We start from the raw sequence: 12,018 nt of genomic DNA, 5'->3' as shown, positions 1-12,018 counted from the left end.
TTTCTGCACCTCTCTCTCCACCCCTCTCTCTCTCTCTCTCTCTGTTTCTCCCTCTCTCAGCAGTTTGAGTTGCCCTCCTTGCCGTCAGGTGTGTCCGGGTGCTTTGTTGTGTCCGTGTCAGGTCTCTTGTCACCGTGGAGGTTCCTCTCTGGAGCTGCTCCGGGGTGGCCTCCAGCCCAGGAGGGGACAGGTCCCGGGATGTTCTGCTGCTCCTCCAGCTCCAGCAGCTCAGGAGGAGCCTCTGCTGGGCTGCCCATCCCTCTCCAAAGCATCCAGGCTTGGGTTTCCCCTGGGCAGCCTTCCAGCTGGATTAGCCCAGTTTTAGGAACGGGAAGCCGGGCTCTCTCGGGTCCCAGAGGCGTGGTGGATGGCTCCAGGCTGGGATTGGAGGATTCCTGGCTCCCTGCTCTTCAGTCTCCATCCCAATCTCTAACCCTCCCCTCCATCTCACCCCCTCAGTCGCTTCCCTGGCGAGCGGTTCCCGCTGGGCTGCCCACAGGGCACTGCAGAGGTGGCACCGGGGGAACTGGGGGCACTCATCGAGGGACTGGGGGCACTGGAGCATCTCTGGGCTCATCCCAAAGCGCTCCCAGTCCTCCGCAGGCTTAGAGGCCGGAAGAGACCCCAAAATCTGGCCTAGAGGGTCTCTTGCAGAGTCACCTCTGAGGATCCCTTATCCGTGGGCAGGGGGTAGATGACAGAAAACCACCCCGGAGAGAGGTGGCAGGGCCCTGGACACGGAGCTTCCATGTGCTCGGACGCGTGTGTGGTCGGGAGTGGTTCTTGTCCTGGATTTCTCTCTCTCTCTCTCTCTGCCACCACCATCCTCCTCAGTGGTGTCCTCCAGGCTGGCCTGGGTCTCTCCTGTTCACACGTGGTGTCTTGTTTTGCCCCCCGGGCTGTAGCTAAAACTCAGGATGGTGTGGCCTTAGAGATCCAGCCCCTGAAGAGCCAGGAGGGGGTGGAGAACGAGGAGAAGGAGAAGAAGAAGGTGAAGGTGCCCAAGAAGGAGAAGTCGGTGCTGCAGGGGAAGCTCACGCGCCTGGCGGTGCAGATCGGGAAGGCAGGTGAGTGACAGTGACACTGACAGTGACAGTGACCCCAGAGCTGCTGGGTTAGGGCTGTCCCTGTCCCCATTGTCCCCAGAGCTGGTGGGGAAGGGCTGTCCCTGTCCCCAGCGACCCCAGAGCTGGTGAGGAGGGGCTGTCCCTGTCCCCAGTGACCCCAGAGCTGCTGGGTTAGGGCTGTCCCTGTCCCCAGCGACCCCAGAGCTGGTGAGGAAGGGCTGTCCCTGTCCTGTGTCCCTTCACCTCATCCTTGTCCCCATCCCCAGTGTCCCCAGAGCTGGTGAGGAGGGGCTGTCCCTGTCCCCAGTGACCCCAGCGTTGGTGGGGAAGGGCTGTGCTTGTCCTCAGTGTCCCCAGAGCTGGTGGGGAAGGGCTGTCCCTGTCCCCAGTGTCCCCAGAGCTGGTGGGGAAGGGCTGTCCCTGTCCCCAGTGTCCCCAGAGCTGGTGGGGAAGGGCTGTCCCTGTCCCCATTGTCCCCAGAGCTGGTGGGGAAGGGCTGTCCCTGTCCCCAGTGACCCCAGCGTTGGTGGGGAAGGGCTGTCCCTGTCCTGTGTCCCTTCACCTCATCCTTGTCCCCATCCCCAGTGTCCCCAGAGCTGGTGAGGAGGGGCTGTCCCTGTCCCCAGTGACCCCAGCGTTGGTGGGGAAGGGCTGTGCTTGTCCCCAGTGTCCCCAGAGCTGGTGGGGAAGGGCTGTCCCTGTCCCCAGTGTCCCCAGAGCTGGTGGGGAAGGGCTGTCCCTGTCCCCAGTGTCCCCAGAGCTGGTGGGGAAGGGCTGACCCTGTCCCCTGTGTCCCCTCACCTCGTCCTCGTCCCCAGGGCTGATCATGTCGGCCATCACCGTCATCATCTTGGTGCTCTACTTCGTCATCGACACCTTCGGGGTGCAGAAGCGGCCCTGGCTGGCCGAGTGCACCCCCATCTACATCCAGTACTTCGTCAAGTTCTTCATCATCGGCGTCACCGTGCTGGTGGTGGCCGTGCCCGAGGGGCTCCCGCTGGCCGTCACCATCTCGCTGGCCTACTCCGTCAAGGTGAGGCCTGGGGCTGAGGAGGGAGACGGGGGTGACTGGGGTGAGGTCAGCCCTGACCTTCTGGGTGCTTGCAGAAAATGATGAAGGACAACAACCTGGTGAGGCACCTGGACGCGTGCGAGACCATGGGCAACGCCACGGCCATCTGCTCGGACAAGACGGGCACGCTGACCATGAACCGCATGACCGTGGTGCAGGCCTACGTGGGGGACACCCACTACCGCCAGATCCCCGACCCCGAGGCCATCCTGCCCAAAATCCTGGACCTCATCGTCCACGGCGTGGCCATCAACTCTGCCTACACCTCCAAAATCCTGGTGAGCTGCAGCACCAGAGCTTGGTGGTGTCCTGATGCCTTGAGAGGGTGCCTAGAACAGAGGCTGGACAGAGTTAAAGGAATAAAGTAGGGATTTATTAAAATATTGTGACAGTGACCCCAGAGCTGCTGGGGAAGGGCTGTCCCTGTCCCCGATGTCCCCTCACCTTGTCCCCTTCCTACCTGCCCAAGGTGAATCTTCAAGGATACACCTTGGGCAGTACAAGAACCTGACCATGGCTCCACCCAAGATGGACTCAGAGTCACAAGTTTTGACACTTCTATAAGTTCTGGTCCATTTCCATGTTGGGGTTCATTGTCCAATTCCAGCTCCAGGTGGAGCAGTCCCATCCTCCCAGGTTGCTCTGCTCCATTCCCTGCTGTTTGCACTTTTTGGGGCTGAAGCTGCAGCGGTGTCCTTGGCTGTGGGGCTGGAAAAGGATTGTTCTGTGTGCCTGAGCTGTGAGGAGAACTTGTGCAGTTCAGAGTTATTTATTAATGCAGCGCAGAGTCTGGAAAATATGAAAGCTAAAACTTAAGGCATCACTCCATCCATCACTCCATCCTATTGTAAATGCAGGTGAACCCAGTGGGAGGAAGTGCTGATGTCTGACTCCAGTTCAGGAGGCTGAATGATTTCTTTATTATAACTACTATAATACATTAATATACTATTCAAAGGAGATACTAAAACTACAATGTTCTAACTACCATCTCTAACTAACTACAACTCGTGGCCCTCTCTGAGAGCCCAGCCACAGGTGGGTTGGATTGGCCACCAGGCTCAAACAATCCTCACCAGACTCCAACCAAGCAATCACCCCAGGGAAACAATTCTCCAAACACATTCCACGTGGGAAAAACAAGGAGCAGAAATAGAAATTGTTCTCTCTTTCTTTCCTCTGTGCTCCTCTATGAAAAATCCTGAGAGAGAAAGAAATGTTCTTGCCACGCCATCCTGCTCCATGCCCGGGTTGGCATCGCTTCTCCATCCTTTTTGCAGCCACCGGAGAAGGAGGGAGGGCTGCCCCGCCAGGTGGGCAACAAGACCGAGTGTGCCCTGCTGGGCTTCGTGCTGGACCTGAAGCAGGACTACCAGGCCGTGCGCAACGAGGTGCCCGAGGAGAAGCTCTACAAGGTCTACACCTTCAACTCCGTGCGCAAGTCCATGAGCACCGTGCTGAGGAACAGCGGCGGCGGCTTCCGCATGTACAGCAAGGGCGCCTCCGAGATCATCCTGCGCAAGTAAATCCTGCTGGATTTACCAGCCCGGGGGGATCGATGGGGTCTGGCTGCCCCACGGGCCAAGGGGGGATGGGGGGTGGGTGTTGGGAGGTGCCCGGTGGGGTTTGGGTGGGTTTGGGGAAGCTGGAGGGAAAGGGGGATGTCCAGACGGGGTGCCAGGAATGGTTTTTGGGCGGGTTTGGGAAAGATGGAGGGGGCCGTGAGAAAGGGAATGTGCCCCTTTTTGTAGATGGGGTGCCAGGAATATGCCGAGTGGTTTTTGGGTGGGTTTGGGAAAGTTGGAGGGGGCTCTGAGAAAGGGATAGTCCCTTTTTGTAGATGGGGTGTCAGGAATGTGTCAAGTGGTTTTTGGGTGGGTTTGGGAAAGTTGGAGGGACTTGTGGAATGGGAATGTACCCCTTTTGGAAATTGGGTGACAGGAATGTGCCGAGTGGTTTTTGGGTGGGTTTGGAAAAGTTGGAGGGAGTTGTGGAATGGGAATGTGCAACTTTTGTGGATGGGGTGTGGGGAATGTGCCGAGTGTTTTTTGGGTAGGTTTAGGTAATCTGGAGGGGGCTGTGAAAAAGGGATGGCCCCTTTGTGTAAAGGGGGTGCCAGGAATGTGCTAATGTGCTGAGTGGTTTTTGGGTGGATTTAGGAAATCTGGAGGGGGCTGTGAAAAAGGAACAGCCCCTTTTTTGTGGATGGGGTGCCAGGAACGTGACACTGCCTCACCTCCCGGTCCCCTCAGGTGCACCAAGATCCTGGACAAGAACGGCGAGCCGCGGGTGTTCAAGGTGAAGGACAGGGACGAGATGGTGAAGAAGGTGATCGAGCCCATGGCCTGCCACGGGCTCAGGACCATCTGCCTGGCATTCCGGGATTTCCCTGCGGACGCGGAGCCCGACTGGGACAGCGAGAACGAGATCCTGTCTGACCTGACCTGCATCGCTGTGGTGGGGATCGAGGATCCCGTACGGCCCGAGGTACCAAATCCCACCTGAGCCCCCTGTCCTGTGCTCTTCCCGGCCCTTTTCCTGCTGCTCAGGGCCGTGATCCCCTCAGGAATTCCAGCAGCTCCTCTGTGCCCATCCCTGCTGTGCCCCCAGCTCCCTGCTGTGGGCATTTCTCTCCCATTTTTTGGACTAAACAACGCCATGGCAGCGTGTTCCCACCCAAAATTCCCAATCCTTGGGGTCTGTGCTGCTCCAGGCTGCGCCAAACGTGGATGGAAACAGCCAGGAAGAATCCCTGGGCTCCTGGAGCTGGTTTTCCCTCTGAGCTGTGTGCTGGGCTAATGCAATAATCCCCCTGTTCCTGCCTCTGGATGCAGTTTGGAGCTCTCCCCGCTGCTCCCCTGCTCCCTGATGAGATGTTCAGGGATCTGGAAATCTGGGAATTGCATTACAGATCCCCTGGCTGCAGCGGCTCTGGAGGCTCCTGATTCGATTTGCTCATTGCTCACTCCAATTTCCTCTCTTCCCCCACTGCTCCCTGGTGGATAAACCCATTAGAGGGGTGGGAGAGGATGAAATTCCTGCTTTTATGGACAGCCTGGCCATGCCTTGGCACCCAGGGAGGTGGCAGCCAGGTGACAGCCAGGTGGCAGCGAGGTCCCTTCCCCTTGGGGTGGCAGATGCAGCTCCCACACCCCTCCAGAGCCCTTTCCAGATCCTTTTAGGGACGAGGAGCTGCCTCGCTCCCGGCGTTCCCAGTGCCAAGCCTGTCCCTGTCCCCAGGTGCCCGATGCCATCCTGAAGTGCCAGCGCGCGGGCATCACCGTCCGCATGGTGACAGGGGACAACATCAACACTGCCCGTGCCATCGCCACCAAGTGTGGCATCCTGCTGCCCGGGGAGGACTTCCTGTGCCTGGAGGGGAAGGAGTTCAACCGGCTCATCCGCAACGAGAAGGGAGAGGTGGGAGAGCTCTGCTCTGCACGGGGCAGGGAGGCTTCTGCAGCAGCACAAAGCCCCAAATCCTGAGGGGTTTCCCAAATCCTGAGGGGTTTCCCAAATCCTGATGGGTTTCCCGAATCCTGATGGGTTTCCCGAATCCTGCTGGGTTTCCCAGATCCTGCTGGGTTTCCCAAATCCTCAGAGGTTTCTCAAATCCTGATGGGTTTTCAGAATCCTGCTGGGTTTCCCAAATCCTCAGAGGTTTCTCAAATCCTGATGGGTTTTCAGAATCCTGATGGGTTTGCTGAATCCTCCTGGATTTTCCAGATCCTGCTGGGTTTTCCAGATCCTGCTGGGTTTTCCAGATCCTGCTGGATTTCCCAAATCCTGAGGGGTTTCCCAAATACTAATGGGTTTCCCAAGTCGTGCTGGGTTTTCCTAGTCCTGCTGAATTTCCCAAATCCTGCTGAATTTCCCAAATCCTGCTGGGTTTTCCTCATTTCCTTGGATCAGGAAGCTGCTGGGGTGCTCAGCAGTGTTTGGGGTGAAGCCACTGTCCCGTCCCAGTTGGGATTTGCTCTCTGGTGGGACAGAAGATTCCTGGGGGGGAATCACTTCCCCTTTCCTGGTCCTGCAGGTGGAGCAGGAGCAGCTGGACAAGATCTGGCCCAAGCTGCGGGTGCTGGCGCGCTCCTCGCCCACGGACAAGCACACCCTGGTGAAAGGTGGGCACTGCCCTCCCCAGGGGCTCCTCCCTGGCGTTTTCCCAGCCTGATCCAGGCTGGGATCCTTCCCTTGGGGTTCAATTTCTCGTTTCCATCGCAGGAATCATCGACAGCACCGTGGGTGACCAGAGGCAGGTGGTGGCTGTGACGGGGGACGGGACCAACGACGGCCCAGCCCTGAAGAAGGCAGACGTTGGCTTTGCCATGGTAGGGCCAGCCCGGGGGGTTTCCTTTGCTCCATGGGTTATTCCACTGGGATTGCTTCCAGACCATGGAAACCCTTTTCCAAATCTATGGGATGGACTAAAAACCCAAAAAGGAATTTTCTTAGGATGTTGGGTTTGGGTCTGAGCAAGGGGTTGGGAATTCCTTGGAGGTGCCAGAGCAGGGACCTGCCCTGTCCTGGTGTCTCTCCTGGATCCAGGAGAGCCGTGGGAGCCCCAGGATTTGGTTTTCCTCGCAGTTTCTCACCCCAATTGCAGGCAATGTGCTGGATCAGGCTTTGGGAATTTATTTATGGTGGAAAACTCTGGTTTGGTGCTTTTTTATCCTGTCTGAAAGGAGCAGAGAAATAAACCTGTTGTTTTTAACAGGTTCCCTGTGGATTAATTTTAGGGACGTGAGCAGGAGCTGGGTGGGGGGAGGCTGCACAGGGAGCTTTGAGCAAATGAGAGACTTTTGGGAAATGTTTTTAGGAATGTGCTGGACATCCAAACACAATTCCAGGAGCAGGGAAGGCTGTTCCCCTAAACCCCATGCACTGCAACGGGCAGGGATTTCCCCTTTGAGGTGGGATTGGGATCTGGGGAATCTGGGAAAATGCCAGGAATGGGCTCGTTATGGGCACGGCTTGGAATTCCTGCATGAAATTCCTGCATGGAATTCCTGCGGGGCGAGCGCCTCGCTGTGCCGGCTCCGGGAAGCGCAGCCCGGCCTGCTGCTCTGCCGGGGATTTTTGGGGATTTTTGGGGATTTTTGGGAAGCTGTGGGGCCCTTCTCAGCCCGGGGCTGGGGCAGAAACCTCCGGGCTGAGCTCTCTCTCCTTTGGGCTCCCAGCAGAGATGCCCAGCCCAGAATGGAGCCAATCCCTGGCATGAGGAGGGAGCTGTTTTCCAGCTGTTTTCCAGCTGTTTTCCCGTCTGTTTTCCAGCTGTTTCCCAGCTGTTTTCCCAGCTTGTTTTCTGGCCATTTTCCATCTGTTTCCCAGCATTTTCCCAGCTGTTTTCCAGCAGATTTCCAGCTTTTTTCCAGCTGTTTCCTTTCAGTTTTCCTTTCAGTTTTCCTTTCAGGTTTCCTGTCAGTTTTCCATCTGTTTCCTGGCATTTTCCTGGAATTTTCCTGGCATTTTCCTGGCTCTTTTCTGGCTGTTTTCTGGCTGTTTCCTGGCTGTTTTCCTGTCAGTTTTCTGTCTGTTTTCCTGTCAGTTTTCTGTCTGTTTCCCAACTGTTTCCCGTCTGTTTCCCAACTGTTTCCTGTCAGTTTTCTGGCATTTTCCTGTCTGTTTTCCTGTCTGATTTCCTGTCATTTTCCTGTCATTTTCCTGGTTATTTCCTGGCTGTTTCCCAGCTGTTTCCCAGCTTTTCTGCACCGTGGCTCTGTCTGGGAAAGCTGGGCTACCTCAGAGCCTGTCCTTGAAGGCTCTGGAGCAGAGATTGGCACTGGCTCCAGGGGCTTTTCCTGCTGGGAACGTCCCTGGCACCGTCACTCACCCCCAGCTTTGTCCCCAAGGGCATCGCGGGCACGGACGTGGCCAAGGAGGCCTCGGACATCATCCTGACCGATGACAACTTCACCAGCATCGTCAAGGCCGTCATGTGGGGCCGCAACGTCTACGACAGCATCTCCAAGTTCCTGCAGTTCCAGCTCACCGTCAACGTGGTGGCCGTCATCGTGGCCTTCACCGGCGCCTGCATCACCCAGGTGAGCTCACCTGGGTATGGGTGGGACACTGCGGGGGGTCTCAGAGAAAAGAAGGAATGTCTTGGGGAGTGTTTTAAACACCCCAGAGCAATTCTGGAGAGGTTTTCAGGAGGAGAGGGAGACAAAGAGAGGGAAAAAAAAAGGTTTATTTTGGTCACGTGCGGGGAGCTTGGAGCAAAGGAGAAATAATTGGGGATGTTTTCGGAAGGTGTTAAATACCCAAGAGTGATTTTGGAGCTCTCTTTGGGAGGAGAGTGAAACAAAGAGGGAAGAAAGGTTTATTTTGGTCGTGTTGACATGTTCTCCCAGTCTCTACCTGCAGGACTCTCCCCTAAAGACTGTGCAGAGAGCTTGGAGCAAAGGAGAAATATTTGGAGATGTTTTCAGAAGGTGTTAAATACCCAAGAGTTATTTTGGAGCTCTCTTCAGGAGGAGAATGAAACAAAGAGGGAAGAAAGGTTTATTTTGGTGGTGTGACTGTTCTCCCTCCTCAGGACTCTCCCTTGAAGGCCATGGAGCAAAGGAGAAATTCTTGGGAATGTTTTAGGAAGGTGTTGAGTACCCAAGAGTGATTTTTGAGAGGTTTTCAGGAGGAGAGCAAAACAAAGAGGGAAGAAAGGTTTATTTTGGTGGTGTGACTGTTCTCCCTCCTCAGGACTCTCCCTTGAAGGCCATGGAGCAAAGGAGAAATACTTGGGAATGTTTTAGGAAGGTGTTGAGTACCCAAGAGTTTTTGGAGTTTTGAAGAGATTTTGGAGTTCTCTTCAGGAGGAGAGCGAAACAAAGAGGGAAGAAAGGTTTATTTTGGTGGTGTGACTGTTCTCCCCCCACAGGACTCCCCCCTGAAGGCCGTGCAGATGCTGTGGGTGAACCTGATCATGGACACGTTCGCCTCGCTGGCGCTGGCCACGGAGCCGCCGTCGGAGTCGCTGCTGCTGCGCAAACCCTACGGGCGCAACAAGCCGCTCATCTCCCGCACCATGATGAAAAACATCCTGGGCCACGCCGTCTACCAGCTCACCATCATCTTCACCCTGCTCTTCGCCGGTGAGGGCGCAGCGCCAGCGCGGCCTGGCCGGGAGGGGAAACGGGGGAAGGGAAGGGGAAAAAGGTGAAGGAAAGGGAAAGGGGAAAGAGGAAAAGTAAAGGGAAAGGGGAAAAGGAAATGGGGAAAAGGAAGGGGCAGGGGGGAAAAGGGAAGGGAAAAAAGGAAAGGAAAGGGAAGAGATGAAAAGGAAAGGGAAAAAAGGAAAGGGAAGAGGGGAAAAGGAAAGGGAAAAAAGGAAAGGAAAGGGAAGGGAAGAGGGGAAAAGGAAAGGGAAAGGGGAAAAGGGAAAGGAGAAAAGGAGAAGGAAAGGGAAAAAGGAAAGAGAAAAAAGGAAAAAGAAAGGGAAGAGAAGAAAAGGAAAGGGAAAGGGGAAAAGGGAAAGGAGAAAAGGAGAAGGAAATGGAAAAAGGAAAGAGAAAAAAGGAAAAAGAAAGGGAAGAGGAGAAAAGGAAAGGGAAAGGGGAAAAGGGAAAGGAGAAAAGGAGAAGGAAAGGGGAAAAGGAAAGAGAAAAAAGGAAAAAGAAAGGGAAGAGGAGAAAAGGAAAGGGAAAGGGGAAAAGGGAAAGGAGAAAAGGAGAAGGAAAGGGAAAAAGGAAAGAGAAAAAAGGAAAAAGAAAGGGAAGAGGAGAAAAGGAAAGGGAAAGGGGAAAAGGAAAAGGTAAGAGAAAAAGGGAATGGAGAAAAGGAAAGGGAAAACGGAAAAGAAAAGGGGAAGGAGAAAAGGAAAGGCAAAAGCAAAACAGAAAAAGAAAGGGAAAGGGAAAAAAGGAAAAGGAAAGGGAAAAAGAAAGGGAAAAAAGGAAAAAGGGAAGAAGAGAAATCTTCCCTTCCCCAAACCCCTTTTCTCTGCTCAGGGGAGAAGTTTTTCGACATCGACAGCGGCCGGAACGCGCCCCTGCACTCTCCCCCCACGGAGCACTACACCATCGTCTTCAACACCTTCGTGATGATGCAGCTCTTCAACGAGATCAACGCCCGCAAGATCCACGGCGAGAGGAACGTCTTCGAGGCCATCTACCGCAACCCCATCTTCTGCACCGTGGTGCTGGGCACCTTCCTGGCCCAGGTGACCCCAGCCTGGGGGGTTTCCTTTGCTCCGGGGGTTATTCCACTGGGATTGCTTCCACACCATGGGAACGCTTGTCCAAATCTGTGGGATGGACTAAAAACCCAAAAAGGAATTTTTGTAGGGTGTTGGGTTTGGGTCTGAGCAAGGGGTTGGGTGTTGCTGTTGAGGCAGGGATGGGAATGAAGAGACTCCATCTTCAGAAGGTAAAGAATGAGCCTTTATTCAAAAGCACCTCTCTCTTTCATAGAGAACATCGTGAACATTCATTCCATTGGTCCTAGAGTAAAAACATTTCACACTGGACTTGGGTCAGTGTGGTAGAACAGATCTATAAACAATATGAGTGGAAAGCAAGAGAACAGATTGTTTATATTCCTCTGGGACTTCTTCCCAGGCGTAGCCTGGCAGAAATCTTTCTCTTTTTCTCTCTGGCTGAACTGAGAATATCTACAGTTGGGAATTCCTTGGAGGTGCCAGAGCAGGGACCTGCCCTGTCCTGGTGTCTCTCCTGGATCCAGGAGAGCCATGGGAGCCCCAGGATTTGGTTTTCCTCACAGTTTTTCACCCCAATTGCAGGCAATGTGCTGGATCAGGCTTTGGGAATTCCTCTATGGTGGAAAACTCTGGTTTGGTGCTTTTTTTATCCTGTCTGAAGGGTTGCCAGGGCGTCGCTGTTGTATTAATAAAGCGACGTAGACTTCAAGTTCTCAGAAGGCAAAAAGCAAGTTTATTAGAAACCACACAATCTTTTATGGACAATTCCGAGAAAGTCGGACCTCACTGGTCCTTAATCAACACCCCTTAATCAACACCCCTCACACCATGGCCTAATTAGGAACAACACCCTTCTTGCACCTCGTACGAGTAAACACCACCTTCAAAACACCAGCTGCAGGATGGTTTTAATTCTTTCTCTGAGCTTTCTCAAAACTTCTCGGAGCAAGGCCTGGGAAGGCACCCTAGAAGTGCTCAAGGCTGGGTTGGGTGGAGCTCAGAGTGACCTGAGCTGGTGGAAGGTGTCCCTGTGCATGGATCTGGGTGGCCTTTAAATCCCTTGCAGCCCAAAACATCCTGGGATTTCAGGATTTGGGGTCTTGAGTATTTTGGGATGTGTTTCATAAAGTTCCCAGCGTGGATGTGAGGTCCCTGCTCTTTTCTGGTGTCCCATAAATTTTCCAGTCTGGATGAGAGGTCTTTGCACCTCTCTGGTGTTACACAAAATTCCCAGCCTGAAAGTGAGTGAGGTCCTCGCTCCTAAAATTCCCAGCCTGGATGTGAAGTCCTTGCTCCTCTTGTAATCCCAGCAGAGAGGGAAAAGTGTGGCCCAAGGGGACCTTTCCATGCCCAGGGTGTGACTCTTGTCTCGTGTGCTGCAGATCATCATCGTGGAGTTTGGTGGGAAGCCCTTCAGCTGCTCCGGGCTCACCCTGAGCCAGTGGTTCTGGTGCATTTTCATCGGAGTGGGAGAGCTCCTGTGGGGCCAGGTAATGCCAATCCCAAAATCCTGCCCCATCTGTCCCTCCCTGCCCTTGTTCTCCCTGGTTTTTCTGCAGGGCAGCTCCTTAGGAAGGTGTTTAGGAAGGGGCTGATGCCCCACCCCAGCCCAGCAGCAGGAGAGGAGGTCTCTGGTCCCCTCCTCAGTCTCCTCCTGCTGCAGAGGGACACGGCCAGCAGTGACAGGGACATTCCCAGTGCTCCCACTGGGTCCTGGCAGCTCC

At 54.7% G+C, this 12,018-nt stretch overlaps 1 protein-coding gene across 5 annotated transcripts in view; it reads left to right on the top strand.

Annotated features, from left to right (window-relative positions):
• LOC128818627 (plasma membrane calcium-transporting ATPase 4-like) overlaps positions 1–12,018 on the top strand; it is a 55,905-nt gene that overhangs the window by 35,501 nt on the left and 8,386 nt on the right. For all 5 annotated transcript variants that reach the window (XM_053998149.1, XM_053998146.1, XM_053998145.1 and 2 more), the window contains 12 exons: positions 906–1,067; positions 1,886–2,100; positions 2,175–2,417; positions 3,420–3,661; positions 4,392–4,626; positions 5,380–5,559; positions 6,176–6,263; positions 6,364–6,470; positions 7,992–8,183; positions 9,017–9,230; positions 10,086–10,297; positions 11,677–11,784. In XM_053998149.1, coding sequence (XP_053854124.1) covers positions 906–1,067; positions 1,886–2,100; positions 2,175–2,417; positions 3,420–3,661; positions 4,392–4,626; positions 5,380–5,559; positions 6,176–6,263; positions 6,364–6,470; positions 7,992–8,183; positions 9,017–9,230; positions 10,086–10,297; positions 11,677–11,784 — 2,198 coding nt within the window. The remainder of the gene's footprint in view (positions 1–905; positions 1,068–1,885; positions 2,101–2,174; positions 2,418–3,419; positions 3,662–4,391; positions 4,627–5,379; positions 5,560–6,175; positions 6,264–6,363; positions 6,471–7,991; positions 8,184–9,016; positions 9,231–10,085; positions 10,298–11,676; positions 11,785–12,018) is intronic.

The sequence above is a fragment of the Vidua macroura genome, chromosome 24, assembly GCF_024509145.1.
Source record: "Vidua macroura isolate BioBank_ID:100142 chromosome 24, ASM2450914v1, whole genome shotgun sequence".
In the NCBI taxonomy this organism is placed as follows: domain Eukaryota; kingdom Metazoa; phylum Chordata; class Aves; order Passeriformes; family Viduidae; genus Vidua; species Vidua macroura.
Note: the sequence above shows the minus strand (reverse complement) of the source record. Positions and strands in the feature narration are given on the sequence as shown.